Raw genomic sequence first — 26,394 nt, forward strand, 5'->3', positions numbered from 1 at the left:
CATGGCTCTTCCCGTTCTTCAGCTCCGGGGACCGATTGCGGGACTCCAGTGGCGATCTGGTCCGCGAGTCCCGCGGTCACAGTCACGGAGCTTCGGACCGGGTCGCGGGAGCGCACCGCGGGCGCGCGCCCGCGACCCCACGGCTGGGCTTAAAGGACAACGTACATATACGTTGATGTGCCCAGCCGTGCCATTCTGCCGACGTATATCGGTGTGAAGGGGTCCTTAAGTGGTTAACAAAAATATAGCTTTTGCATGACACTTTGGGGTTGATTTACTAAAGGTAAATAGGCTGTGCGCTTTGCAAAGTGCAGTTGCACTCTGTAAGAGAAGTTGTTCCAGAGCTTAGTAAATGAGCAGAAATTCTGCGGACTTCCATCGTCAAATCATGTGCAAGCAAAAATGCTGTGTTTTTTTTCCTTACATGTGATTGGATATTCTTTGCAAAGTGAACCTTTACCTCATTTACTAAGCTCTGGAGCAACTGGACTTGCAGAGTGCAACTGCACTTTGAAAAGTGCACAGTCTATTTGACTTTAACCTTCTGTCCACCGCCCGCCATCAAATGATGGCGGGAGGAAGACTCTCTTGTTCTGGGCGGACGTCATATGACGTCACGCCTTCACAAGACACTAGGGGGTGCGCCCGCCGCGTCACAAATCCACATCCTATCAGGGAGAGGAGACCGATGGTGTGTCCCTTGTACATAGGGACAACCATTGGTCACCTCCCTCAGTCAGTCCCCTCCCCCCACAGTAAGAATCACTCCCTAGGGAACACATTAACCCCTTGATCGGCCCCTAGTGTTAACCCCTTCCCTGCCAGTCATATTTATACAGTAATCAATGCATTTTTATAGCAGGTATTGCTGTATAAATGTAAATGGTCCCAAAAATGTGTCAAAAGTGTCTGATGTGTCAGCCGCAATATCGCAGTCATGATAAAAATCGCTGATCGCCACCATTACTAGTAAATAAATAATAATAAAAAAAATGCTATAAATCTATCCCCTATTTTGTAGCTGCTATAACTTTTGTGCAAACCAATCAATATCCGCTTATTGCGATTTTTTTTTACCAAAAATATGTAGAAGAATATGTATCGGCCTAAACTGAGGAAAAAATGTGTTAAAAAATAAATAAATGGATATTTATTATAGCAAAAAGTAAAAAATATTGTGTTTTTTTCAAACTTGTCCCTCTTCTTTTGTTTATAGCGCAAGGAATAAAAACCACAGAGGTGATCAAATACCACCAAGAAAGCTCTATGTGTGGGGAAAGAAATTATAAAAATTTCATTTGGGTACAGTGTTGCATGACTGCGCAATTGTCATTCAAAATGTGACAGCGCTGAAAGCTGAAAAATGGCTTGGTCAGGAAGGGGGGGAAAGTGCCCTGTAGGCAAGTGGTTAATAAATCAACCCCTTTAAGTCTTTCTATACAATAAAACTATAGTGGGGGAGATTTATGAAAACGGGAGCACTCAAAATCTGGCGCAGCTGTGCATAGTAAGCAATTGACTTCCAAAAGTTGTAGTCCTTGTTCACGCTGCTGCTGCTTCAAAGTTGCACAACTTTGGCTCCATTCACACCTAGGCGTTTTTTCGCCTGTAGCGCGACGCTATTGCAGCCTGAAATATGCTGGAGGGGTGATTTAACATTGTCAGCTACGGAGATGGTTCACATCTCCACGCCGAACACCGAAACGCCATACGCCTGAAGCTCAAAACAAGTCCCGGACCCTTTTTTTCAGGCGGCTTTCGGTGTTCGGCATAGCCGACAATGTAATCACCCCTCCAGCGTATGTTAGGCTTAAAAAACACTGCGCTTTGCCGCGGCAAATCGCGGGACAAAACACCGCAATTTGTCGCGGCAAATCGCGGTAAAATACGCCGCGTTCAGGTGTGAATGCAGCCTTAATATCCAACAGACGTCAATGGAAGTCGTGTTGAGGTCGCACCAAAGTAGTGCAGGAATCTTTTTCGAAGTTGGAGCGACTTGAGTCGCACTGATTAGAACCGTTCTATTGACGTTAATGGAGCGTGACTTGCCATGTGACTTTTAACTCTCGGGTCGCATGACAAGTCACGGCAGTGCGAATCAGGGCTTATTGTCAAAGCTTAATTGAACAATCTGAAGTTAGAAGCTGATTGGTTACTATGCACGTTTGCATCAGATTCTGTATGTACCAGGTTTAGTAAATCAATCCCAGTGTGTGAACAGCATTACCCATATTTATTCTGGTTTGTGTCCTCGAATTCTACAGGTTTTACACACATTAAAAAAAGAAAGAATCTGTCCAGAGCAGACATTCAGAGCATTCAGAACCCCAATGCACTTACCTGCTGGCTATGTGATGTCCTGAATCACATGGACAACTTTTAGCATATCCTGAATGTATTTTGTTGTAAGTATCACCCCATATGAGCTCATGCAGTTACAACCTTTCTGTACGAAATTCTTTAGCAATTTACACCCCTTTGTATTAATTTTTTAGGCATTTCTTCCCATGTAGAGTCCTATAGATACCACACCTCCCTCCTGGCATCATCTCCCATTTTATAGGATCCAGGTGTAATTATCCAGAGTAAGACCCTACATAAGTATAGTCCTTTACTAATGATCACATCACCCTCTTGTACTCAGCTCCTTGTATAAGATCATATATGGGAGAGAGACACCCCCTTCCTCCATGACCTGCCCCCCCCCACTGAGTCACCCCAATGTATAGCTATATAGCATGTGGCTCCATCCCTGCCTCTCTGCTTGCCTGCCATTGGCCAGCTGTGTAGTGTGCCGGCGCTGCCGGGAGCCTCTCTGCCTGCTATAAAGCGTTGCTAAGTACCGACTGTGAGTCTCCGAGGATGTGAGTACCGGTCCTCTCTCCATCCTTATCATACTTCTACAGCCACTTCCAGAGGATGTGTGCAACAGGCTCTCTCCATCCCTGAGACCCTCCTGTAGCCAGCATCACCCCTGCAACCCTCATGCAACTGGCACTATCCCTGTGCCATCACTGATACCTTCTAGGAGCCTGTACCATCCCTGATACCTTCATTCAACTTGCACCATCCATAATACCCTCCTGTAGCCTGTACCATTCCTGATACCCTCCTGGAGCCATCACTGACACCCTCTTGGAGCCTGTGCCACCCCTGATACCCTCTTGGAGCTTGTACCATCCCTGATACCTTCATTCAACTTGCACCATCCATAATACCCTCCCGCAGGCTGCTCCATCCCTGATATCCTCTTTCAGCATGCACCATCCATGATGCCCTCCTGCAACGTGCACCATCCTTAATACCCTCTGCAAAAAAAACAAAGGCTCTGATACCCCCGGCAGCCAGTTACAGGGGCTGTGAGCTCCAGCCTCTCCATCCTGCTCTTCTTCTGGAGTCTGACATTCATCTCTGTTGCTTGTGTGACTTTCAGCTCTGATGCGGTCTTGCCCAGTTCTGACCCAAACCACTTTCAAGGCTCTGAGTGCCAGTGTGTTTTTCATCAAGGCTCCAAATCTAGCATCAGTGTTGAAGCCAGTACTTATCCAGTCCTAAGTCCAGAACCAGCGCTAACCCACTCCTGCAGCCAGAACCAATTCTGCAATACCAATGAGCTCTGACCCACGTTTACAGACAGAACAACCTTTGACCCACTCCTGCAGCCAGAACCAAGTCTGACCCAGTTCTGCAATACCAATGAGCTCTGACCCACGTTTACAGACAGAACAACCTTTGACCCACTCCTGCAGCCAGAACCAAGTCTGACCCAGTTCTGCAATACCAATGAGCTCTGACCCACGTTTACAGACAGAACAACCTTTGACCCACTCCTGCAGCCAGAACCAAGTCTGACCCAGTTCTGCAATACCAATGAGCTCTGACCCACGTTTACAGACAGAAACAACCTGTGACCCACTCCTGCCAGCCAGAACCAAGTCTGACCCAATTCTGCAATACCAATTAGCTCTGACCCACGTTTACAGACAGAACAACCTGTGACCCACTCCTGCAGCCAGAACCAAGTCTCATTTACACTGTCAGCTTCTTTCTATCCACTACTGCAACAGGTTCTGTACATCAGTCTCAGCAGCTAAGACTTACTTCTGCGCTCATCGCCATCCCTGATCCGCTCCTGCAGCCACAAGCAATTTGGTTTTATTTCAGCAACAAGTCTGCTGCGATCCTCTCCAACAGCCAGGAGGTCCATTCCTTACATTTTGCTCCACAAGTCACCCTATGACTCTGGTCACCGATCTGCCGGATTGTGATCCACTCTCTGAGCCAGTACCAGTTGTGTGCACCACTCCGACCCACACTGCCCACCTGTGATCTCCTACAAGCTGTTGGCATCTGTCTCCCTGACTTTGAGCTCTTCTTGCAGCCTGTGCCAGCTGTGCCCCTCTCCTGCAACCAGCACCAAGTGTGCCTACTCTCCAGCAGGGAGTGCCAGCTGTTCCCCTCTCCCCTGCAGCCAGTGTCAGCTGTGCTCCTCTCCCCTGCGGGCAGTGCTAGTCTTGCGAGACTCCCTGTTGGCATCCAGTGCCATCTGTGTCAGTCTGATGTGTGCCGGTCTCCGTATTTTATCCTGTGCTGGCTGAAAGCAACAGTTTCTACTGGAAGAAGACCCAGTGCCCTTCGGCTACCCTCTCCAGGCTGCATCCCGCATGCTGCCGGTGGGTTTCTACTCGTGTCCGGGACTGTGGATGACCATGACATAGAGCTCTGGAGAGCCAGCCACATTGGAGATGAGTTTCCATAAAGAGGACGGTGTGAGCTTGTGCCAGAAAGCTTTGCAGATCGTGTCGGAGCTTTGCCTAGGAGGGCAGGTGGAATGGGACAAGTGCACTGGAATCTTTCCCTCTACCAATCATGGAGCAGGCAGTACAGGTAGGTGACCCCACTACTAAACCTCGGGGAGATCCTTGCTCTTCAGGGTGCAACCAATACTGACCCCGCTGCTAATTTGGGCAAACTTATACCATTCACTGCTGCCAGCACCAACCCAAAAATGAGGGAGACCCAAGCCCTATATTGTGTACCCAACATTGACCCGACTGCTGTTCATGGGTGAGACCCCTACTCTTCACTGTGTACCCAACACTTACTGAAAATCCAAGGGAGAACTTCTTCACTGTGTACCCAACACTTACTGAAAACCTAAGGGAGACTCTCTTTGCTGTGTTGTGTACCCAACACTCATTGAAAACCTTAGAGAGACCCATGCCCTTCACTCTAAACCCCAGACTAACACCACTGCTGAGTCTGGGAAAGACCCCTGTCCTTCAATCTGTACCCAAAATCGACTCCACTGCTGAGCCTAAGGGAGTCCAAGGGAGAACATATACCCATACCCAAAACTGAAACTTAACTAATATTGCAACCCAGTTTCTCCATCACCACACTGGCAGGACCCTGTTTTTCCAATTATTGTAATGTTACAAGTTCCACTTCCTTCATGCCTTGCTAGCCAAGGAATGCTGGAACATTTCCTTCATTGTCAAGTTGACAGCTAAATGTTGTCTTTAGGTTAATCTTTACATTTTCAGACGCTCTTATCTGACACTAGCAGTATATGACGCCTCAAAATGTAACCCCCTAATTCTGGTACCCCCAAAACCCCCTCTTCATTCTTTAATTCTGGTCTCTGAAAACTCTAAACTTGATACCCGGTTGTGTGATGGCCACCATACCCCAGAACCTTATCATTAACTTTCTGATACCCCCCCCCCCCCAAAAAAAAATATATATATTTTAAGTTAATTCCTCCTGTTGTTCCCCTTAATTTTGTCCCCCCACTTTAATTATCTCAGTATCCTCTATCACAAATCCTTGTTTATCCCATTGTATGGGTTAGCTGCCAGTTGCACACCATAAACGTAACTGACACCACTGACTCCCCACTACCAGAACTCCTAGACTATCCATGGACTCCATGGTAACTGTCTTTCTCCGAATCCTCCATATATCCTAACCCCTAACCTCCATACTCTAGTTAGTGAGGGTATAAGAAGCATTTTTTGTTGAACCCCACCCACATAACTCTCCACCTCTAACCTTTCCACTAAGCCAAAACTAGCATTTAAAACACAAATTTCTCACAAATGCAAAGCCTGAGATCATTTTGCTTTGTTTTCTTTCCAGAAGCAAAAGGATTTAAGCATTGCTGGGCAACCGATTCACACATACTGGAAACAAGTAGGTTTTCTGCCAATAGCAATCATTCAGATTTTGCATTTAATTTTATAGGAAAAAACAAGAATTATGATTGGCTGCTACTCCTCATTTCCTAATTAACCCTTCCACCTAACCAGCCTGTTCCCAACACCCCCCCCCTTCCCCCAATACCACCTTATTGATCTATCTCCAATTCTCCATCCTTCCCTTGGTCCCCTCTCCTCTTCAAGCTCTCAGCTCCTCCATCCTGGGTGTCTTGCTGGATGCTGTGTGGTCCCTGTCATCCTCAGTCAATAGAGACTGGAGGAGTCTGCGATCTGGATTAATAAAGCTGCAGACTGTGTGGGCGTTAAGACAGTTCAACTTTTTCCCCTTCCACATCCGAGGAATCTCCTGAAAGGAAATTATTTCACCTGATATGTCAAGGTCTGAGCGTGCTCTGCTTTGCTGATAGAGCACAGCGGTTTGCCCATAGAATACCCACCATCCCAGTGTTTTCCATCACTGTGCACCTATGTATGTATCACCCCCAACATTATGCTACTGTGTACCTCCAGAAAATATACATAGCCACGATAAACCCCCCTATGTACCCCAAAACATGTCACTTATTTTATGTATCATTCACCAAACATTCACTGTAGGTGAATCTTCCTGCTGCCTACGTTTTATAAATATACCCCTTAATATTACGCTACAGTTTGTTCCAATAACCCACTGCTATGTATTCCAATAAATACAAATCACCCCAATATTACATTATTGAAAATCCTTGCAATGTACATATCATCCCAGTATTATACTGCTTGTTCCCCAGGGAAAGACTCATCACCCCTTTATTATGCTGCTTGTCCTTTTTGAACATTCTAAACACCCCAATATTACCCTGTTGTTCGCACTGAATGAACCAATCACTCAAATACTACATTCTGCTCCTATACTATTAAGCCTCGTACACACGACCGAGTTTCTCGGCAAAAACCAGCAAGAAACTTGCTGTGATTTTTTTTTTGCAGAGGAAACCGGTCGCGTGTACATTTTTCGACGAGAAAACTGTTGAGGATCCCGTCGAGCCAAAGAGAGAGCATGTCTTCTTTTTCCTCAACGGGAATGGAGAAACTTGCCTTGTCGAGTTCCTCGACAGCCTAACAAGGAACTCGACGAGGAAAACGATGTGTTTCGCCCGTACGAGGCTTTACTGTTTGTTCCCATTATTATTACCCTAGCATTAGCCCCATCATAAATTGTTCATGTTGAATGTATTGCCTGCTATAGGGAGGTGAAAATGTATGGGGTGCTAAAGGCCATTGAATGTCAGCCTGTAGGAAAACATCTACAGCATGTGTGGTCTCAAAATTGCAGGTCATATTAGCAAAGGTGTGCACAACCTATTGCATTAGGGTGTGCAGCCCAAAGATATGGACCTGGCACATTGATCTCCCTGCCAGCACAATGAAAGAGACGTGCATAAGAACTTTGCTTATGGCAGAGCCAGTAAGAGGGAGATCTTTGTCATCTCCCTGCTGCTACACAGAGCAATAATGCTAAAGGGCACTGGTTGATTGGGGTGTGCCCAGGCACATCCGGCACACCCTGTGCGCACGCCTTTGCATATTAGTTGTAATCATTAATTTAGCAATGCTACAGCTATAGTAAAATAATAGCTTAGAGTCAATTCCTATGGGGCCAGTTTTAATATGTATTACTTACCATTGCCATAAATCAAACTAAATGCTTACTACCCTGTTTTCATGCTTAGGAAGCCCCGTATAAGACAAAAGTTGGGTCCCCTGGCAGGGGCGGCACTGCCCGAGGGCCCCATGTCACTAGGGGTCCCATCAGGGTTGCCAGGCTCAGTAACACCAGGGACAGTATGTAAAAATCTATGTTTTTTTTACATCTGTCCCTGATATGTCTGAAACCAACATGCTTCTGATGTGAAAATCCCTAGATTTTAGCTGCCCTGCCTCTGCACTGCCTCCTGACGTGGTGACTATCTGTAAGCCCAGGGGCCCCATAGTCTTCTATTGCCCGGGGGCCCCATGAGTTGTCAGTCCGCCCCTGTCCCCTGGATTATAGCATGCAGCACTGCCTGAGAGCTTCTCCTATGTAATTATGTTGTGATTACAGATTTTCTGTATCACTAGAACACTTGTTGCTTTGTAGACTGAGTCACTTCTTCTGCAGTCATTGCTGTGCGGTGTACACGCCAGGTCTGATCACAGAGGACCTTCTTGCCCACTCCACCATTACTATAGAGGTTTGCAGTCATCAAAGCCAGTTTTGTGAATGGAAGGCAGAGAGAGTCAATGTAACAATGGAATGTACATTTTTCTTCCACTGGAGCAGAGGCTGTGTAGGAGTCTGCCAATATCCATTCATACTTCAGGCTCTGTTCTCCTAGTACAGGTTAGAGAATGAAAAGGCGTTTTTTTCATGTACTGTATATCTTGGTTTTCAGTCTGGCATTGTCACATATTGTTAATGGTAAAGTAGATGTAATCTAACGGAAAAACATTATTTTGCTAAAGCAATGCATATCAAAAACAATCACCATGTGCTTTAAATAATAAACAATTTTCAATTATTTTTTCATCCTGAAAACAGAAAATGGTAACTTTTAAAGTGGCTGCAAACCCACTTTTGCAAGTTACACCTACAGGTAAGCCTAGATTAAAGCTTACCTTTAGGTGTTGGCAATATCTCCTAAACCTGCACGGTTTAGGATATATTTGCTGAATGACAGGACCGCTGTCTACGGCGCAGGCACACTTGCAAAAGCCGCGGTAAACACGGCAATGCCGTGTTTGACAGCTCCCGCGCGCATGCGCGGGAGTGACGTCATCGCCGCTCCGGTCAATCACAGCGCCGGAGCGGCGATTACAGGAAGAAGCTGTGCATACTAGCTCATTATGACTTTATCTTGCAGGGTATTTAAAAAAAAGAAAACAACAAGGGTTTACTTCCTCTTTCATGCACAGTATTTTGTAAAGCTGTTTAAATCTATTTAAAATTGACACAGTGGTTGCAAAAACAAATAAACAAAAAATGACCCCAGTAAAAGAAGAGGTAGAATACTTAGATACATACAAGAAAGTTTGACCAGCTGACCCTCAGCTTACTTATCTTACCCTTTCTTAAAGAGGATGTCCGCTGAAAAAAAAAATTAAAAGCCAGCAGCTACAAATACTGCAGCTGCTGACATTTAATATTAGGACACTTACCTGTCCTGGAGTCCAGCGCGGTCCGCAGCAGAGGACGAGCGATCGCTCGTCACTCTGTTGCCCCCCCCGCCATCCTCGGTGAGGGAACCAGGAAGTGAAGCGCTCCGGCTTCACTGCCCGGTTCCCTACGGCGCATGCGCGAGTTGCGCTACGTCTGCCGCTTGCCTCCTGCTGTGTACTGGGAGCCGAGTGTTCCCAGAACACAACAGGGGGGGGGGGAGGTGACGTCATGCCCGCAGTCAGGCTCGGCTTCACTCATGCTCACACATAAACATCACAGAGCGTGAGCACGAGCGAAGCCGAGCCGGCCCGAATGTGTACTGCAGTCGGTATATGTCGGCACAGGCATTCAAACTGAGCATGGGAAGCGGCTATTCAACGTAGAGACAGCGCGGGAGAAGCCGGGAGGACACCACCAAAGCCGCAGACGGACGCCGGACCCCACGAGGATGACACCACCGAAGCCGCAGACGGACGCCGGACCCGACGAGGAGGACAACAGCGAAGCCGCAGACGGACGCCGGACCCGACGAGGCCGCCGATGGACGCCGCGCAAGACACCAAAACTGTAAGTACTAAAATGTTTTTTTTTACAGGAATGCGGGTCCACATTAGGGGTGCGCGCTATACGCCGGAGCGCGCAATACCTCGATAAATACGGTACATAGTAGGTGAGGTTGAAAAAAGACACAAGTCCATCAAGTCCAACCTATGTGTGTGATTATATGTCAGTATTACATTGTATATCCCTGTATGTTGCGGTCGTTCAGGTGCTTATCTAATAGTTTTTTGAAACTATCGATTCTCCCCGCTGAGACCACTGCCTGTGGAAGGGAATTCCACATCCTTTGCCGCTCTTACAGTAAAAAAAACTCTTCACAGATTAATGTTAAACCTCCTTTCTTCTAATTTTAATAAGTGGCCAAGTGTCTTATTAAACTCCCTTCCCAGTATGGTATTTGTAAATTGAAATCATATCCCCTCTCAAGAGAGAATAAGTTCAGTGCTCGCAACCTGTCACACCGGGTATGATTGAAAGAATTGGGATTTCATATTCCTGATATGTGCCTGCTGTACCATGTACTTGTATGAGAAAGTATCCTGTTCTTTTTGTATTGTTTCCTTTGTGTGAAATCCCTGGTACTCCTGCCAGTCCCTCTGCTTTCCTATTGAAAACTGACCACACTAAGCAGAAGAACACATCATGGTCAGTTCTCTAGCTATGCTGGGAACTCAGTGTGCTCTCCTCCAATGATCAGACTTTTCCTGACACGCCCCCGCTGCACAGCCATTCACTGGGAAGTTCAGTGTGCTGTTGCTTCTCCTCCCCCAGCTCTTATGCAGCTGAGAACAGAGGAAATGTGATCACTTATAAAAAAGGGAAAAAAGGTTATTTATAATCATAGGTGTGCACAGTCTATTGCATTAGGGTGTGCACCCCAAAGCTCAAACACATTTGCTTGTCTGACAGCAACGCAATGGACGGTGTCAGTAGGGCAGTAGACGATGTCAGTAGTTTTAATTTTTATTATTTTATTTTTTATTTTTTACAATTATATTTTTTAGGGGGCTTGGGTGAAATATCAGCTGTCTGAACAGGGGGAATCTGCACCACACTGGGTGTTTAGGGTGTGCCTGGGCACACCTGACACACCCTGTGCGCACGCCTATGTTTATAATGTATTTTTATATCTATATATAAATGTTTTGCCTTTCATTTCTATTTTAAACTGTTTTACAAGGTGATCGTTTACAATCACTTTAAAGCCCATCTTGCTGAAATCGTGCTGAAAGTAATACATTAACTATTTCTCAAATCGCACTACTTGAAATCGTACCTATAAAGACACTGCCATAGAAACACATTAGATGCTACTTCAGGTATGATTTGTAAATTGCAAGTCGTTCCCGAAGTTGTGTCAGGTACGACATATACCAAAAACATATAATATGAGGCCAAACCTAAACAATTTCAATTTGTATGCAATCAGGCAGGCCCTTAAGCCGCGTACAAACACCACCATTTTTCATGTCATGGGAAAAACAACATTTTTCTCGATGTGATTCTTGTCAAGCCTGCCCTGCCTACACATGATCGTGAAAAAAAAATGCTGGAGCAAAGCGCGGTGACGTACGACCAGGGGCGGACTGAACATTCGGGCACTGTCCGAGAGCCCCATGCCACTAGGGGGCCCTATGAGGGTTGCATTGTATTGTGTGTGTGTGTGTGTGTGTGTATACTGTGTGTGTATATTGTGTATACTGTGTATGTATACTGTGTGTGTGTGTATACTGTGTGACCCCATAATCTGTTGCCTGGGGCCCCATAATCGCCTATTGTCCGGGGACCCCATAATCTCCAATTGCCCGGGGGTCCCATAATCTCCTATTGCCCGGGGGGCACAATAATCTCCTATTGACCGAGGGCCCCATAATCTCCTATTGCCTGGGGGCCCCATGAGTTGTCAGTCCGCCCCTGCGTACGATGGCACTATAAAGGGGAAGTTCCATTCGGATGGCACCACCCTTTGGGTTGCTTTTGCTGATTTTGTGTTATTAAAAGTTTGGTGAGAGACGATTCACGCTTTTCAGTCTTCGTGCTTTTCAGTCTGTTACAGAGTGACGAATGTGCTATCTCCATTACAAACACTAGTTTTACAAGAACGAGCGCTCCCGTCTCATAACTTGCTTCTGAGCATGCACGTTTTTTCCCGTCATAAAAGCCTACACACGACCGTTTTTCACAACGTGAAAAACGACGTCGTGAAAAATGACGAGATAATTTAGAGCAGGTTCTAAATTTTTAATGCCCATTTTTCATGTCGAGAAAAATGCTCTGGAGCCTACACACGATCGTTTTTAATGAGCAATTTAAAAAATTGCATTTCTCACGTCACGTGTGTGCGCGGCATTACACTACATAGTTGAAGGTAAATTTAAAGGAAATTGAATAAGAGAATTTTATATTGTATGGCCAGCTTTACTCATAAGTTTACTCTTGTAATATATCTTGTGGGCATGAACCACATGCACCAAAGCGTAAACCATCTATCAAATGTGTAGAGATGATCAGCACTTTCAGGTAAAAGTTCAATGCAATGCTTTATATAATCCATTAAAAGCAATGTATTTTGGTGCAGAAAAATGCATTTGTACAGAAATGGCATTTCAACCCACCAAGGAGTCAAAATATACCCTATTTTTAATGGTTGAATAGAAACTTAAATTTACTAGTGCTAATCATCTTTGCAAGTTTGATATGATCTCTGGTCAGGTGAGTCTTCATTCCAATATGCTAAAGCTTAAAGCGGAGTTCCACCCAAAATTGCCCCTTCCATGCCACATTTGGCATGTAATTTTTTTGGGGGGGAGTGGGGGCTTCAGGAGGAGTTGGACTTCCTGTCCCACTTTCTCCTTTCGCCGAGAGGTTGGTTAGGCGATTAAAGTGGGGGTTCACCCTAAGAACATCAAGCATACTAGCGCGAGCTAGAGTATGCCTTTATTTTATTTTTTGGCCCCGTACTCACAGTTTAATGCCGTGGTGAAGTTTCAGACTCCCTCGGGAGTAGGCGTTCCTATCAAGAGGGGAACATGATTGACGGCCAGCCATGGCGCGTCTCGCTTCTCCGGAAATAGCCGAAATAGGACTTGGCTCTTCACGGCGCCTGCGCCTAGTCTGTGCGCAGGCGCCGTATGGCGCCGTGAAGAGCCGAGACCTACTCCGGCTATTTTCGGGAATCGTGACGCGCCATAGCTGGCCGTCAATCATCTTCCCTCTCCATAGGAACGCCCATTCCCCGCGGGGAGTCTGAAACTACACTATGGGATTAAACTGTGAGTACGGCGCCAAAAAAATAAATAAAGGCATACTGTAGCTCACGCTACTATGCTGTATTTTATGGTAGAATGTTGTTATTTAGGGTGAACCACCGCTTTAAGCTTAATCGCCTACAGCAGCCCCTCCCTGTAGGCGATCGCCTAGGACACGTCACAGGTCCTAGGCGATCTCCTGTCCAATCAGACGGCGCAGCGCCGGGCCGCGCTGCGCACGCCTGCGCAGTGCCGCGCACGCATGCGCAGTGGGTGCCCGGCCGTGAAGCCGAAAGCTGTCACGGCCGGGTGCCCACAGTTGAAATGAAGACGCCAGCCGGGGAGGGGGGGAGAGGAGCGGAGCCCCGGCCGGCACGTCGCTGGAACGCTGGAGCAGGTAAGTGTATACTTATTAAAAGCCAGCAGCTACACTTTTTGTAGCTGCTGACTTTAAATAAACATAAAAATTGGCTGGAACTCCCCTTTAATGGTGACTGAAGCATCTTCAGCATCAACTCACCTTTGGCTGTTTTTCGGATTCATGAATCCCACTGTGTGTTGTGGCTTCCTCCCCCAGCCCCTATATCATTCTTGTTTCTATTTACTTCGGTGATCAAGTGTTGTGGTTAGAGATAGAGATGACCCCTAAAACCTAGATGACGTAATATGTTACCAGTTTCCTGGCCACCAGCTCTAGTTGACTCCTCCATCCACCTGTTCCTCAATATTAACCACTAGAGAGACTGCTCATCACAGTGATCGTATCTAGTTTGTGCTGGAGACGGCGCTGGACTGACTAGATCAGTCACTGGTAGTGGATGGGTGGGTGGTTGTGTGGGCAAGTAGGTAAGAATTCCTTCTGTAGGTTGTGCCCAGTTTTAAAGTGGATGTAAACCCAAAAAATGTTATTTATTTTTTTGATGTCACAATGTAGAGTATAAGATTTCCTATCATCTGTGCCCAGTCTTGCCACACATAGTTAATCCAGCTCTGAGCAATCCTCTTTTATTGTTCAGTGAAAATTAACAGACTTCTAGATAAAACCCTGTCTAAATAAAAAGTCCTTTCCTCTCTCCTTGCTTTGAGTGACAGGTTATTTAAATATCTAGCTTGGACATGTTTATCATATGTTATGTTATGTTTATCATAATATGTGGTGATCCACAGTATAAAAAGAGAGAATTCCACCCCTCCCCCACATAACACATCCTGGTAATATACAATGAACTGTGGATCACCTCATATTATGATAAACATAACATAACATATGATAAACATGTCCAAGCTAGATATGTAATCAACCTGTCACTCAAAGCAAGGAGAGAGGAAAGGACTTTTTATTTAGACAGGGTTTTATCTGAAAGTCTGTTAATTTTCACTGAACAATAAAAGAGGATTGCTCAGAGCTGGATTAACTCTGTGTGGCAAGACTGGGCACAGATAATAGGAAATCATATACTCTACATTTTGACATACAAAAAAAAAATTGGGTTTACATCCACTTTAAGTGATGGTAATGAAACCTCTTGGGGTTTGGGCTGCTGGCTTTTGGTACAGCCTTATGGTCATTTCCACATATACTTGAAAAAGTAGGAAGGAAAGAGCACCTGGTGTCCAAAAGAATGTGGATTTTAAGGTAGGTTAAAATGTATTTATTGGGGGAAGTGGAATGTTAGGGGTGGGACGGGGTAGATTGAATGGTGGCTGATGGTAGGGGGGAGGGGGGGGGTTGGTTGGTGGATGGGATGAAATGGATGATGCCTGGTGCTGAGGTGGTGGTAATGCTGGAAACTAGAATATTGTGAAGTCGCTGCAAAATGACTATAAAATCACTGTACAATTGCCGTAGAAAGCATTGTAAAGGAAGCGTTAGCTGGGGGGGGGGGGGGGGGGGGTGGATTTAGGTACCAAGAAGTGACTGGGTAATGGCTCATGTGGGGGAAAGATAAAATGTTTTCTTGGTGGGGGGAGAGAGGAAAAGTGAATGTAAGCAGTACAAATAATCAGTAGCCATGAAACTGCTACTTCAGAAAGGAGGATTTGTCATCCCACTGAATTAGCGGTCACTGTGATGGGATAATTGTAAGGTGCAGGAGGAAGGTGGACAAAGCTGAGGACTATGTGAGGTCATTGCTAGGGATGGATTTCCATCATTGGAGTCACAACCTTGTGCCCATAAAACCTCTGTTCTAGGATCATCTTTTTTTTTGTTTTACTGCTATCCTTCCACCTTAAGACTGCATTCACACATGAGCGTTTTCAGCTCATAAAACGCTTGTAAAAAGGCTCGAAAAAACGCCTGGAAAAAACGCCTGGAAAATGCCCAACAAGCAAAATCCAATTAATTTAAATGGCTTCATGGCTGGGCACTCAGTGCGCATGCGCGAGCGGCGCTGCGCACTGTGATTGGTCAGACGATCGCCTCGGACCTGTCACGTGTCCCAGGCGATCGCCTACAGGGAGGGGCCGCTGTAGGTGATATGACGTATTGCCTAAGCGGTCCCTGGGCAGAAGGAGGAAGTGGGACAGGAAGTCCAACTCCTCCTGAAGCCCCCCTCCCCCCAGAAAAAAAATTACATGGTGGAACTCCGCTTTAAGGGCTGATTGAACAATGTTGACAATGCAGGTGTGACCTACGTCATGCTAAATGATCGAAGTATGGATCCCTGATTACTTTGAATACTGTACAAAAACACGCTGAGATTCTTTTGTTTTGTTTCGAAAATCTTTAAGAAACATTATTGAAACAAAAAAAATTTAGCTTGTCTTGCAAAACGCTCTCAAACCAAGTTACTCTCAAACCAAGGTTTTACTGTAGCTGCTCCATAGGTCTATAGTACCTTATGGCAACAGTTGCTGGTCATTTGTTTGTGTTTCGGAGCATTCTGGCCATTGGGGCTCCCCGGTGCTAAACTGACTATTCAGTAACAGGCATTTTGATGTGATTTCTGCCACCACAGACAAACTTGAAAAGAGGAAATCAGGATATACTGCATTAAATCATGCCATATTGTAAATGTAATATAATCTATCAATAACTGCTAAACTGATTACGCATGAATCGCTACAGCAATATTTCTGCAATAATTAGAAATTCAGATTACGTTGTATTTGATTACAGTGGCTGGGTAGAAGGGATTACATAGAGAGGTGTTCTAAATAGGACTAATTTAAATTCATATGGTAGTTAATCCTTGCTTGTGAAACAGGCTGGTTTTTACTTAATAACAGTGTGCAAAAATCAACGGTGATATGCAAAGTGGGGCATTGCTGTAGCTAAATTGATAAACACTCCATTCTTGCCTTGAGTGCAGGTTTCAATTCCTGCATGGAGTTTGTATGAATTACCTGTATAAAAGTGTGTGTGTGTACATTATTTGGGCTTCCTGAAGGTGTGCTGGTTTCCTTCCCCAATACAAGAACATACTAGCAGGATCATTAGCTTCTAAACAAAGTGCCTCTGGATTGTGCGTGGCAATAGTAGTGAGAATATTGGGGCATTAGACAATGTATATGGAATCTGATCTATTGGTTTATTAGAGCACTGCGGAGGCTGCCTTAATTCCCCAAGCAAATGTAAGCACAGTCTATTGTCGTTAGAACAATTAGAAAGTATTTAAATTTTTGTCAAATCGTTTTTTATAATTTTTTATCTACCTTCCTACTGACCATTATTATAGTAAACGGTCAGTAGGGGGGGCTGTTGTTCTAAGTGGACCTTTAAAAACATCCTGAAGTTTACAGTGGGTGCGCACAATGCCTATGACTAGGTAAAAGGCACAGAGATGATATAACGTTAAAACGGGGGTTCACCCAAAAATAAATTTTTAACAAGTCACGAGTTGCCGAAAGAAGCCGAACGTTGGTGCGGCTCTATACAGCGCCTGCGCACCGATGTTCGGCTTCTTTCGGCAACTCGTGACGCGCAGTATGCGACGGTCGGAAGCCTGTCAATCAATTAGGAACGCCCAGTCCCGCATAAGACATACTCGGAAGCAGCGGTGAAAATAAGGTATGTCCGAAAAAAAACCAAAAAAAACAGCCGATTGTCATTAGGACAACTCGGCTGAATGTAATGTTAAAAAAAATTTTTTTTGGGTGAACCTCCGCTTTAATTTACAGTGTTGCATGACTCAGTAAATGTCAGTCAAACTATCATAGCATTGCACTCAGTGGGCCAGATTCAGAAAGAGATACGACGGTGTATCTCCTGATACGCCGTCGTATCTATGCGCCTGATTCATAGAATCAGTTACGCATAGATATCCCTAAGATCCGACAGGTGTAAGTGTCTTACACTGTCGTATCTTAGGCTGCAATTTCACGCTGGCCGCTAGGTGGCACTTCCGCTTGTTTACGCGAGAAATATGCAAATTACTATTTACGTCGATTCAGAAACGAACGACCGCCCGGCGCTTTTTTTTTACGTAGTTTGCGTTCGGCTTTTTCCGGCGTAAAGTTACCCCTGCTATATGAGGGGTATGTGCGGCGTATCCTATTTTAAGTATGGTCGTCGTTCCCGCACTGAGTTTTGACATTTTTACATCATTTGCGTAAGTCGTTCGCGAATACGGCTGGACGTAATTTACGTTCACGTCGAAAGCAATGACGTTTTGCGGCGGATTTTCAAGCATGCGCACTGGGATGTTTTCACGAACAACGCATGCGCCGATAAAAAAAAAACGTCAAATACGTGGGGTCAAGCCAAATTTAAATAAAACACACCCCCTGCATGCCCATTTGAATTACGCGGCCTTACACCGCAACACATATGTTACGCCGCCGTAACTAAGGGCGCAAGTTCTTTCTGAATAAAGAACTCGCGCCCAAAGTTAGAGCGGCGTAACGTATCGGAGATACGTTACGCCGGCCGGACAGATACGCTCAGGTATCTGAATCCGGCCCACTAACTCTAATGCCGCGTACACACGATCATTTTTCGGCATGAAAAAAACAACGTTTTTAAAAAATGTCATTTAAAATGATCGTGTGTGGGCTTCACAATAACGTTAAAAACCTGCGCATGCTCAGAAGCAAGTTATGAGACGGGAGCGTTCGTTCTGGTAAAAACTACCATTCGTAATGGAGTAAGCACATTCATCACGCTGTAACAGACAGAAAAGCGCAAATCGTCTTTTACTAACAGGAAATCAGCTCTAAAGCAGCCCCAAGGGTGAGTTATCCGCATGGAACTTTCCCTTTATAGTGCATCGTACGTGTGTACGTCACCGCGCTTTGCTAGAGCATTTTTTAAAACTGATCCTGTGTGGGCAACGTCGTTTTAATGATGAAGTTGGAAAAAACTAAGTTTTTTTCTAAATGCTGAAAAACATTGTTTTTTTCATGCCGAAAAATGATCGTGTGTACGCGGCATTAGTCAACCTATCACAGAATAATTGCCAGTGAACTATAACAGCACTGATAACTGAAAAATCCCCTGGAAAAGAAGGGGGTTTTAAAGGGGAACTACACTGCACCTGAGCACCACAAACCAAAAACAGTATTTAATTCATCTTTAACCACTTAAGGACCAGCCCATGTACATATACGTCCACAATATGGCACGTTACAGGCACATGGGCGTATGGGTACGTCCTCGCCTATTAGCGGGGGGGGGGGTCCCGATCGGACCCCCCCCGCTACATGCGGAGGTCGGGTCCGCTCGGGGAGCGATCCGGGACCACGGCGCGGCTATTTGTTTATAGCCGCTCCGTCGCGATCGCTCCCCGGAGCTGAAGAACGAGGAGAGCCGTGTGTAAACACGGCTTCCCCGTCCTTCACTATGGCGGCGCATCGATCGCGTCATTCCCTTTATAGGGAAGACACGATCGATGACGTCATTCCTACAGCCACACCCCCAAACAGTTGTAAAACATACTAGGTGCACCCTAACTCCTACAGCGCCACCTGTGGTAAACTCCCCAAACTGCAACTGTCATTTTCACAATAAAGAATGCAATTTAAATGCATTTTTTGCTGTGGAAAATGACAATGGTCCAAAAATGTGTCAAAATTGTCCGAAGTGTCCGCCATAATGTCGCAGTCACGAAAAAAAATTGCTGATCGCCGCCATTAGTAGTAAAAAAAAAAAAAAATAAAAATGCAATAAAACTATCCCCTATTTTGTAAACACTATAATTTTGCGCAAACCAATCGATAAACGTTATTGCGATTTTTTTTTACTAAAAAATAGGTAGAAGAATACGTATCGGCCTAAACTGAGGAAAAAAAATGTTTTTTATATATGTTTTTGGGGTATTTATTACAGCAAAAAGTAAAAAATATTGCTTTTTTTTCAAAATTGTCGCTCTATTTTTGTTTATAGCGCAAAAACTAAAAAACCGCAGATGTGATCAAATACCACCAAAAGAAAGCTCTATTTGTGGGGAAAAAAGGACGCCAATTTTGTTTGGGAGCCACGTCGCACGACCGCGCAATTGTCTGTTAAAGCGACGCAGTCCCGAACTGTAAAAACACCTTGGGTCTTTAGGCTGCATATTGGTCCGGGGCTTAAGTGGTTAATATTTAAAGCAAACTTACTCATCCATTCATGTCGCCTTGCTTTATTTGGCTGAGAAATCACCTTTAACCCCCCCCCCCTAGAAATTTTGTCTGTGGGCAAGTAAGCAGATGATTCATATAGCATTTATTTCCTGGAATCCATCTGCCCTTAGCTCAGGCATGCAGACAGGAGGGTATGCTTAGTTCTCGATCGGGAAAACGACGGAGGCGACATCTAGGGGCGAAAAAAAAAATTGCATTTAAGATCCGACAGCGTAAGAGCCTTACGCCAGTCGGATCTAATGGTTATCTATGCGTAACTGATTCTAAGAATCAGTCCCATAGATACGAAGGCCCAGATTAGGACTTACGACGGCGCACATGGCGTTGCGCCGTCGTAAGCCCTTTCAGAATCTGGGCCATTGTGTATAATAAACAACTGTTTTTTTTTTTTAATAAAATATCTTGGGGAAATCATAAATAATTTTGATGACACTACAGATTCATGTACAGTGAGGAAAATAAGTATTTGAACACCCTGCTATTTTGCAAGTTCTCCCACTTGGAAATCATGGAGGGGTCTGAAATTGTCATCGTAGGTGCATGTCCACTGTGAGAGACATAATAAAAAAAAAAAAAAATCCAGAAATCACAATTTATGATTTTTTAACTATTTATTTGTATGATACAGCTGCAATAAGTATTTGAACACCTGTCTATCAGCTAGAATTCTGACCCTCAAAGACCTGTTAGTCTGCCTTTAAAATGTCCACCTCCACTCCATTTATTATCCTAAATTAGATGCACCTGTTTGAGGTCATTAGCTGCATAAAGACACCTGTCCACCCCATACAATCAGTAAGAATCCAACTACTAAACATGGCCAAGACCAAAGAGCTGTCCAAAGACACTAGAGACAAAATTGTACACCTCCACAAGGCTGGAAAGGGCTACGGGGAAATTGCCAAGCAGCTTGGTGAAAAAAGGTTCCACTGTTGGAGCAATCATTAGAAAATGGAAGAAGCTAAACATGACTGTCAATCTCCCTCGGACTGGGGCTCCATGCAAAATCTCACCTCGTGGGGTCTCAATGATCCTAAGAAAGGTGAGAAATCAGCCCAGGACTACACGGGAGGAGCTAGTCAATGACCTGAAAAGAGCTGGGACCACCGTTTCCAAGGTTACTGTTGGTAATACACTAAGACGTATGGTTTGAAATCATGCATGGCACGGAAGGTTCCCCTGCTTAAACCAGCACATGTCAAGGCCCGTCTTAAGTTTGCCAATGACAATTTGGATGATCCAGAGGAGTCATGGGAGAAAGTCATGTGGTCAGATGAGACCAAAATATAACTTTTTTGGTCATAATTCCACTAACCGTGTTTGGAGGAAGAAGAATGATGAGTACCATCCAAGAACACCATCCCTACTGTGAAGCATGGGGGTGGTAGCATCATGCTTTGGGGGGTGTTTTTCTGCACATGGGACAGGGCGACTGCACTGTATTAAGGAGAGGATGACCGGGGCCATGTATTGCGAGATTTTGGGCAACAACCTCCTTCCCTCAGTTAGAGCTTTGAAGATGGGTCGAGGCTGGGTCTTCCAACATGACAATGACCCGAAAGCACACAGCCAGGATAACCAAGGAGTGGCTCTGTAAGAAGCATATCAAGGTTCTGGCGTGGCCTAGCCAGTCTCCAGACCTAAACCCAATAGAGAATCTTTGGAGGGAGCTCAAACTCTGTGTTTCTCAGCGACAGCCCAGAAACCTGACTGATCTAGAGAAGATCTGTGTGGAGGAGTGGGCCAAAATCCCTCCTCCAGTGTGTGCAAACCTGGTGAAAAACTACAAGAAACGTTTGACCTCTGTAATTGCAAACAAAGGCTACTGTACCAAATATTAACATTGTTTTTCTCAGGTGTTCAAATACTTATTTGCAGCTGTATCATACAAATAAATAGTTAAAAAAATCATACATTGTGATTTCTGGATTTTTTTTTTTTTGATTATGTCTCTCACAGTGGACATGCACCTACGATAACAATTTCAGACCCCTCCATGATTTCCAAGTGGGAGAACTTGCAAAATAGCAGGGTGTTCAAATACTTATTTTCCTCACTGTAACTGACGCAGACTGACGCAGACAGGTATGTGAATCTGAGGCATATACTGAGTGTGAAAATGCACTGAAATTGGAATGTCCATATGGACACCGCAGCTGCTACGCTACATAGTAACTGAGAAAAATTGAAGCTGGGTGGGCATAGGATTCCTTCTCCTTTTCCCCCAATCACAAGAAGAGAGTAGACCTGATGGGGAACTGATAAGTAACTTGCAGCTCAGCTTCCCCATAAGACTTCACCCACTACAGCATCACTGTTTGCAAGAAGGCTGTCAGTTGTGAAGCTGACAGCATCCTTAACCACCAGTGTAAGTTAGGAAGGGGATAGTGGCGGCAAACATGCCGCTCATCTACACTGTGTACAGAGACAGGCATTCTGCCTATCTCTGTATGGCAACATATAGTTGGCTGTAAAGCGTAACTAAACTATTGATTTAACCGATTCCCAAAACAGTTACATTTTAGGCATGCCCGAGAATGATAAGTGTCACAATTGCCAACAGGGATGGACTGGCCATTGGGACTACAGGGAGTTTCCCGGTGGGCCGATGGCTCAGTGGGCCGGCTTCAGTGCCGCCCCCCTCCGCTCCTCTCTCTCCCTTCCCGCAGCGCTCACCTGGGTGGAATAGAGAAGCACGGGGAGGACCAGAGGAGCAGGGACGACGACAGATGAGCATGGGGGGAGGGGACAGACAGCTGACTCAACAGCTATAGCCTGGGAGTTTCTCACTTCTGCCTTATCTTATCCCATAAGGGGGGGAAACCGAACTGATTCTTTGCCCCGGGTGAAATAATGTCTAGCTTCCCCACTGGTACTGCCTATAAGAGTACCAGTACCAGCCGTTCTACTCTAATAAAGTAGAATGGCTAGTGGCTAGTGAAGGGGGGAAAGGGGGCTTGGGGGGTGCGGGAGTTGTCCGGCCGCCATGGGAGAGACCTGTCAAAGTGGGCCAGTCTGGATGAAGTCCAGGGCCAAATTTTTGTCCCAGTCCAGCCCTGATTGCCAACCAATCTGTCAAACCATCAACTGTCTGGTGTCATAAATGGTCACAAGTGCAGTATCATGGCAACTGCAGATCAGAGGCTAAGAAGATGGCTTCCCTGTTCGTTATAGGACAGAAAAATTTAGTTCCGCTTTAATTACCTCCAGTTTCGTTATCTATGAACTGGCGGCAAATATTTTTGAATCCAGTACATCAACCTGAGCTAGGAAACTACCAGAATCTGCAGCATGTGTCGGTAAAGTTACTGACACAAGGGTCACAGAGTCTGTAGGGATTTAAAGTGGAGTTCCACCCATAAATATAACATTACATCAGTAGTTTTAAAAAAAATTCATAGTCCTTTAAGAAAAAAATGTTTTTTTAGATGCCTTCAAAGTGTTGTTGCTAGGCAGAAGAGTTAATCTTCCCTCTTCCTGCACCTAGGTGCTTAAGCTTCCTAACCTACACCGCACAGACTCCTGGGAATGTTGTGGGTGTAACTTTCCAGGAGTCTGTGCACTCCCCAGTCTCGAAGAATCATGTGACTTGGACAGTACAGGTGCTGAAACCTGATCTGAAACCTATTACACTGCTTGTGCAGCACTGAGCATGTGCGAGATCTGCAAGGCTGAAATCCAGGAAGTCATACAGCCTGGCTTCATGATGCCCACACTTAGATGGCCCCAGTCAATTTCTATTTTATAAAGTGTCTAAATGCTGTAACAACCTAACAAAACGGACCTTAGTTTACAGACTAACTTTACTAGAATACATTAAGCTTGTGTATTACAGGGGTATTTATATTTAAAAAGTGAAATTGTGGCCGGAACTCCCCTTTAATTACTTTTCCCAACTGCTTTAAAAAAATGTTGTCATCCTTTGTTACATCCCAGGGCTGCTAATTTTATACATTCTCTATGCAGCCAGTTCTACAGGCACTGCAGCGAGTCTCCTCCTAATGGTGACAACAGTGGACCATGTCTGTGTAATTAAACTGTCACTTGTAGTCTCCATTGGAAACCTGAGTGACACAATGACAATGTAGGAACACAGATGGGAGTCATGGATAGAGTGTTGTTTGGAGACTGGAGATTTGTCTCTGCAACGTCTCCTGTTGAGTCATACTCATACCTCTGCAATCAGCAAATCTAATGCTCATTGCTGATTGGAGAGCTCTAGCTTTGACTGAGCAATTGGCATGTTTGACCTCTGCAGGGAGACCACTGCTTCTACACAGAATAAGATCCCTTTTCTGTAGCATGTGACAGGGGACAGGTTTTTCTACTCAGGTTGTAAAATGCACTGGTAAGACTTTGCAGATCATTTATTTTGATGCAGCTGAAATATATTTAGCCTATTTAAACTTTAACAACTTCACGCCTAGCCTATAGACAAATGATGGCTGGGCAGTGGATTTACATGCTGACTGGAAATCATATGACTTCCTGTCATGAAGTGCCGATCGTGGGACTAAGCTGATGACTGATCAGAGTACTGGCTCGCTGCCTGTACCATGTGACCGCTGTGACGAATCACAGCAGGTCACATGACAGTTGTACATTATGGATAGCTTCCTTTCATGTCATCCATGGTGTACAATTGTGTTGCAAACTGTGATTGGTCAATTTGATTACATGGTACAGACAGGGCCAATCACAGCCTATCTGTACCATGTGATTACTTTTGGCCAATCACAGCTATTCACAACAAAACAGACTGAATTATTTCGGCTTCATTCAGTAAAATGCTTGCTTATATCAATGTAATGCACTGCTATAAGCAAATATATTGCTAAACTTTATTTATTTTTTCAGGCTTTAAAAAAAAAAAATATATATATATATATCTATATATCTATATCTATATATATATATATATATATATCTATATCTATCTATATATATATATATATATATATCTATATATATATCTATATATATATATATATATATATATATATATATATATATATCTTGATCACTTCTCCAGATCAGTTACAATGGTACTATGGCAACATTATATTGCTCTGATCAGTGTGTTAAAAATAAAATATGAAAAAAAAAAATTGAATAAAAAATTTGAAATTAATAAAAAAAAAAAAATTATAACATTTCTTAAAAAAACAGTGGTGGTGATTAACCACTTAACCCCCGGCCATATTGCTGGTCAAAGACAGAGCACTTTTTGCGATTCGGCACTGCGTCGCTTTAACTGACAATTGCACGGTCGTGGCAACGTGTCTCCCAACAAATTGGCGTCCTTTTTTCCCCCACAAATAGAGTTTTCTTTTGGTGGTATTTGATCACTCTGTGGTTTTTAGTTTTTGCGCTAATAAACAAAAATAGAGCGACAATTTTGAAAAAAATAATATTTTTTACTTTTTGCTATAATAAATATCCCCAAAAATATATCAAATTTTTTTTTCCCTCAGTTTAGGCCGATACGTATTCTTCTACATATTTTACGTAAAAAAAAAATCGCAATAAGCTTTTATTGATTGGTTTGCACAAAAGTTATAGCGTTTACAAAATAGGGGGTATTTTTATGGCATTTTTATAAAATTTTTTTTTACTAGTAATGGGCGGTGATCAGCGATTTTTTGGGGGGTACTGCGACATTATGGCGGACTCTTCAATTTTTGGGACATTGGCATTTTTTATAGCGATCAGTGCTATAAAAATGCATTGGATTACTATAAAAATGCCACTGGCAGTGAAGGGGTTAACACTAGGGGGCGGGGAAGGGGTTAAGTATGTTCCCTGGTGTGGTTCTAACTGTAGGGGGGGTGGACTGACATGGGGAAATGACTAATCTTCTGTTCATACATTGTATGAAACAGAAGATCAGCATTTCTCTCCCTGACAGGACCGGAGAGCTGTGTGTTTACACACACAGCTCCCGGTCCTCGCTCTGTAACAAGCGATCTCGTGTGCCCGTCGGCGATCGCCCAGCCAGGCACACGCACGGGAGTCGGGGGCGAGCGGGGGCCCACGCGCCCCTAGTGGCCGACGTATAGCTCCGGGCTCTCGCGCAGGGGAGCCGACCTGCTGCCGTAAACGACGGCGGTGGTCGGCAACCAGTTAAATACCACAAAAGAAAATTCTATTTGTGTGAATAAAATGATAACAAATGTTGTTTGGGTACAGTGTTGCATGACTGCGCAATTGTCATTCGAAGTGCGACAGCGATGAAAGCTAAAAATTGGCAGGGGTAGGAAGGGGGTAAAAGTGCCCAGTATTGAAGTGGTTAAATAAAGCCAGAGCAGCATTACACAATTAGTACAGAGGGATTTAAAAATACTGGTTACTTTTGATGCATTGCTTTGTTATTATCTGGCCCTGCAGATCCCTGATGAAAAGACTTATTGGAGTTTTATCCATCCTATGAAATTAGCATACAATGTACAATGATTGATATGTAGAAATGCAATTCATGTTTATGTGGCTGCTATGGAAAACAGAACTTGTAACGACAGGCAGTTTTCATTGTCAATAAGTTGCTCCAAGCGCTGGGATTTTCCGCTAGATACAATTACTTCTTGAATCTTCCCCCCTTAAACTACAAACATGTTACATAGGG

General features: G+C 44.5%; 1 protein-coding gene across 1 annotated transcript in view; it reads left to right on the forward strand.

The window, feature by feature from the left end:
* Positions 1–3,937: 3,937 nt before the first annotated feature.
* Positions 3,938–26,394, forward strand: part of SYT10 (synaptotagmin 10) — a 165,303-nt gene continuing 142,846 nt past the window's right edge. The window contains exon 1 of the mRNA XM_040345577.1: positions 3,938–4,887. Coding sequence (XP_040201511.1) covers positions 4,746–4,887 — 142 coding nt within the window. The 5' untranslated portion in view covers positions 3,938–4,745. The remainder of the gene's footprint in view (positions 4,888–26,394) is intronic.

Source organism: Rana temporaria, chromosome 3, assembly GCF_905171775.1.
Source record: "Rana temporaria chromosome 3, aRanTem1.1, whole genome shotgun sequence".
In the NCBI taxonomy this organism is placed as follows: Eukaryota; Metazoa; Chordata; class Amphibia; order Anura; family Ranidae; genus Rana; species Rana temporaria.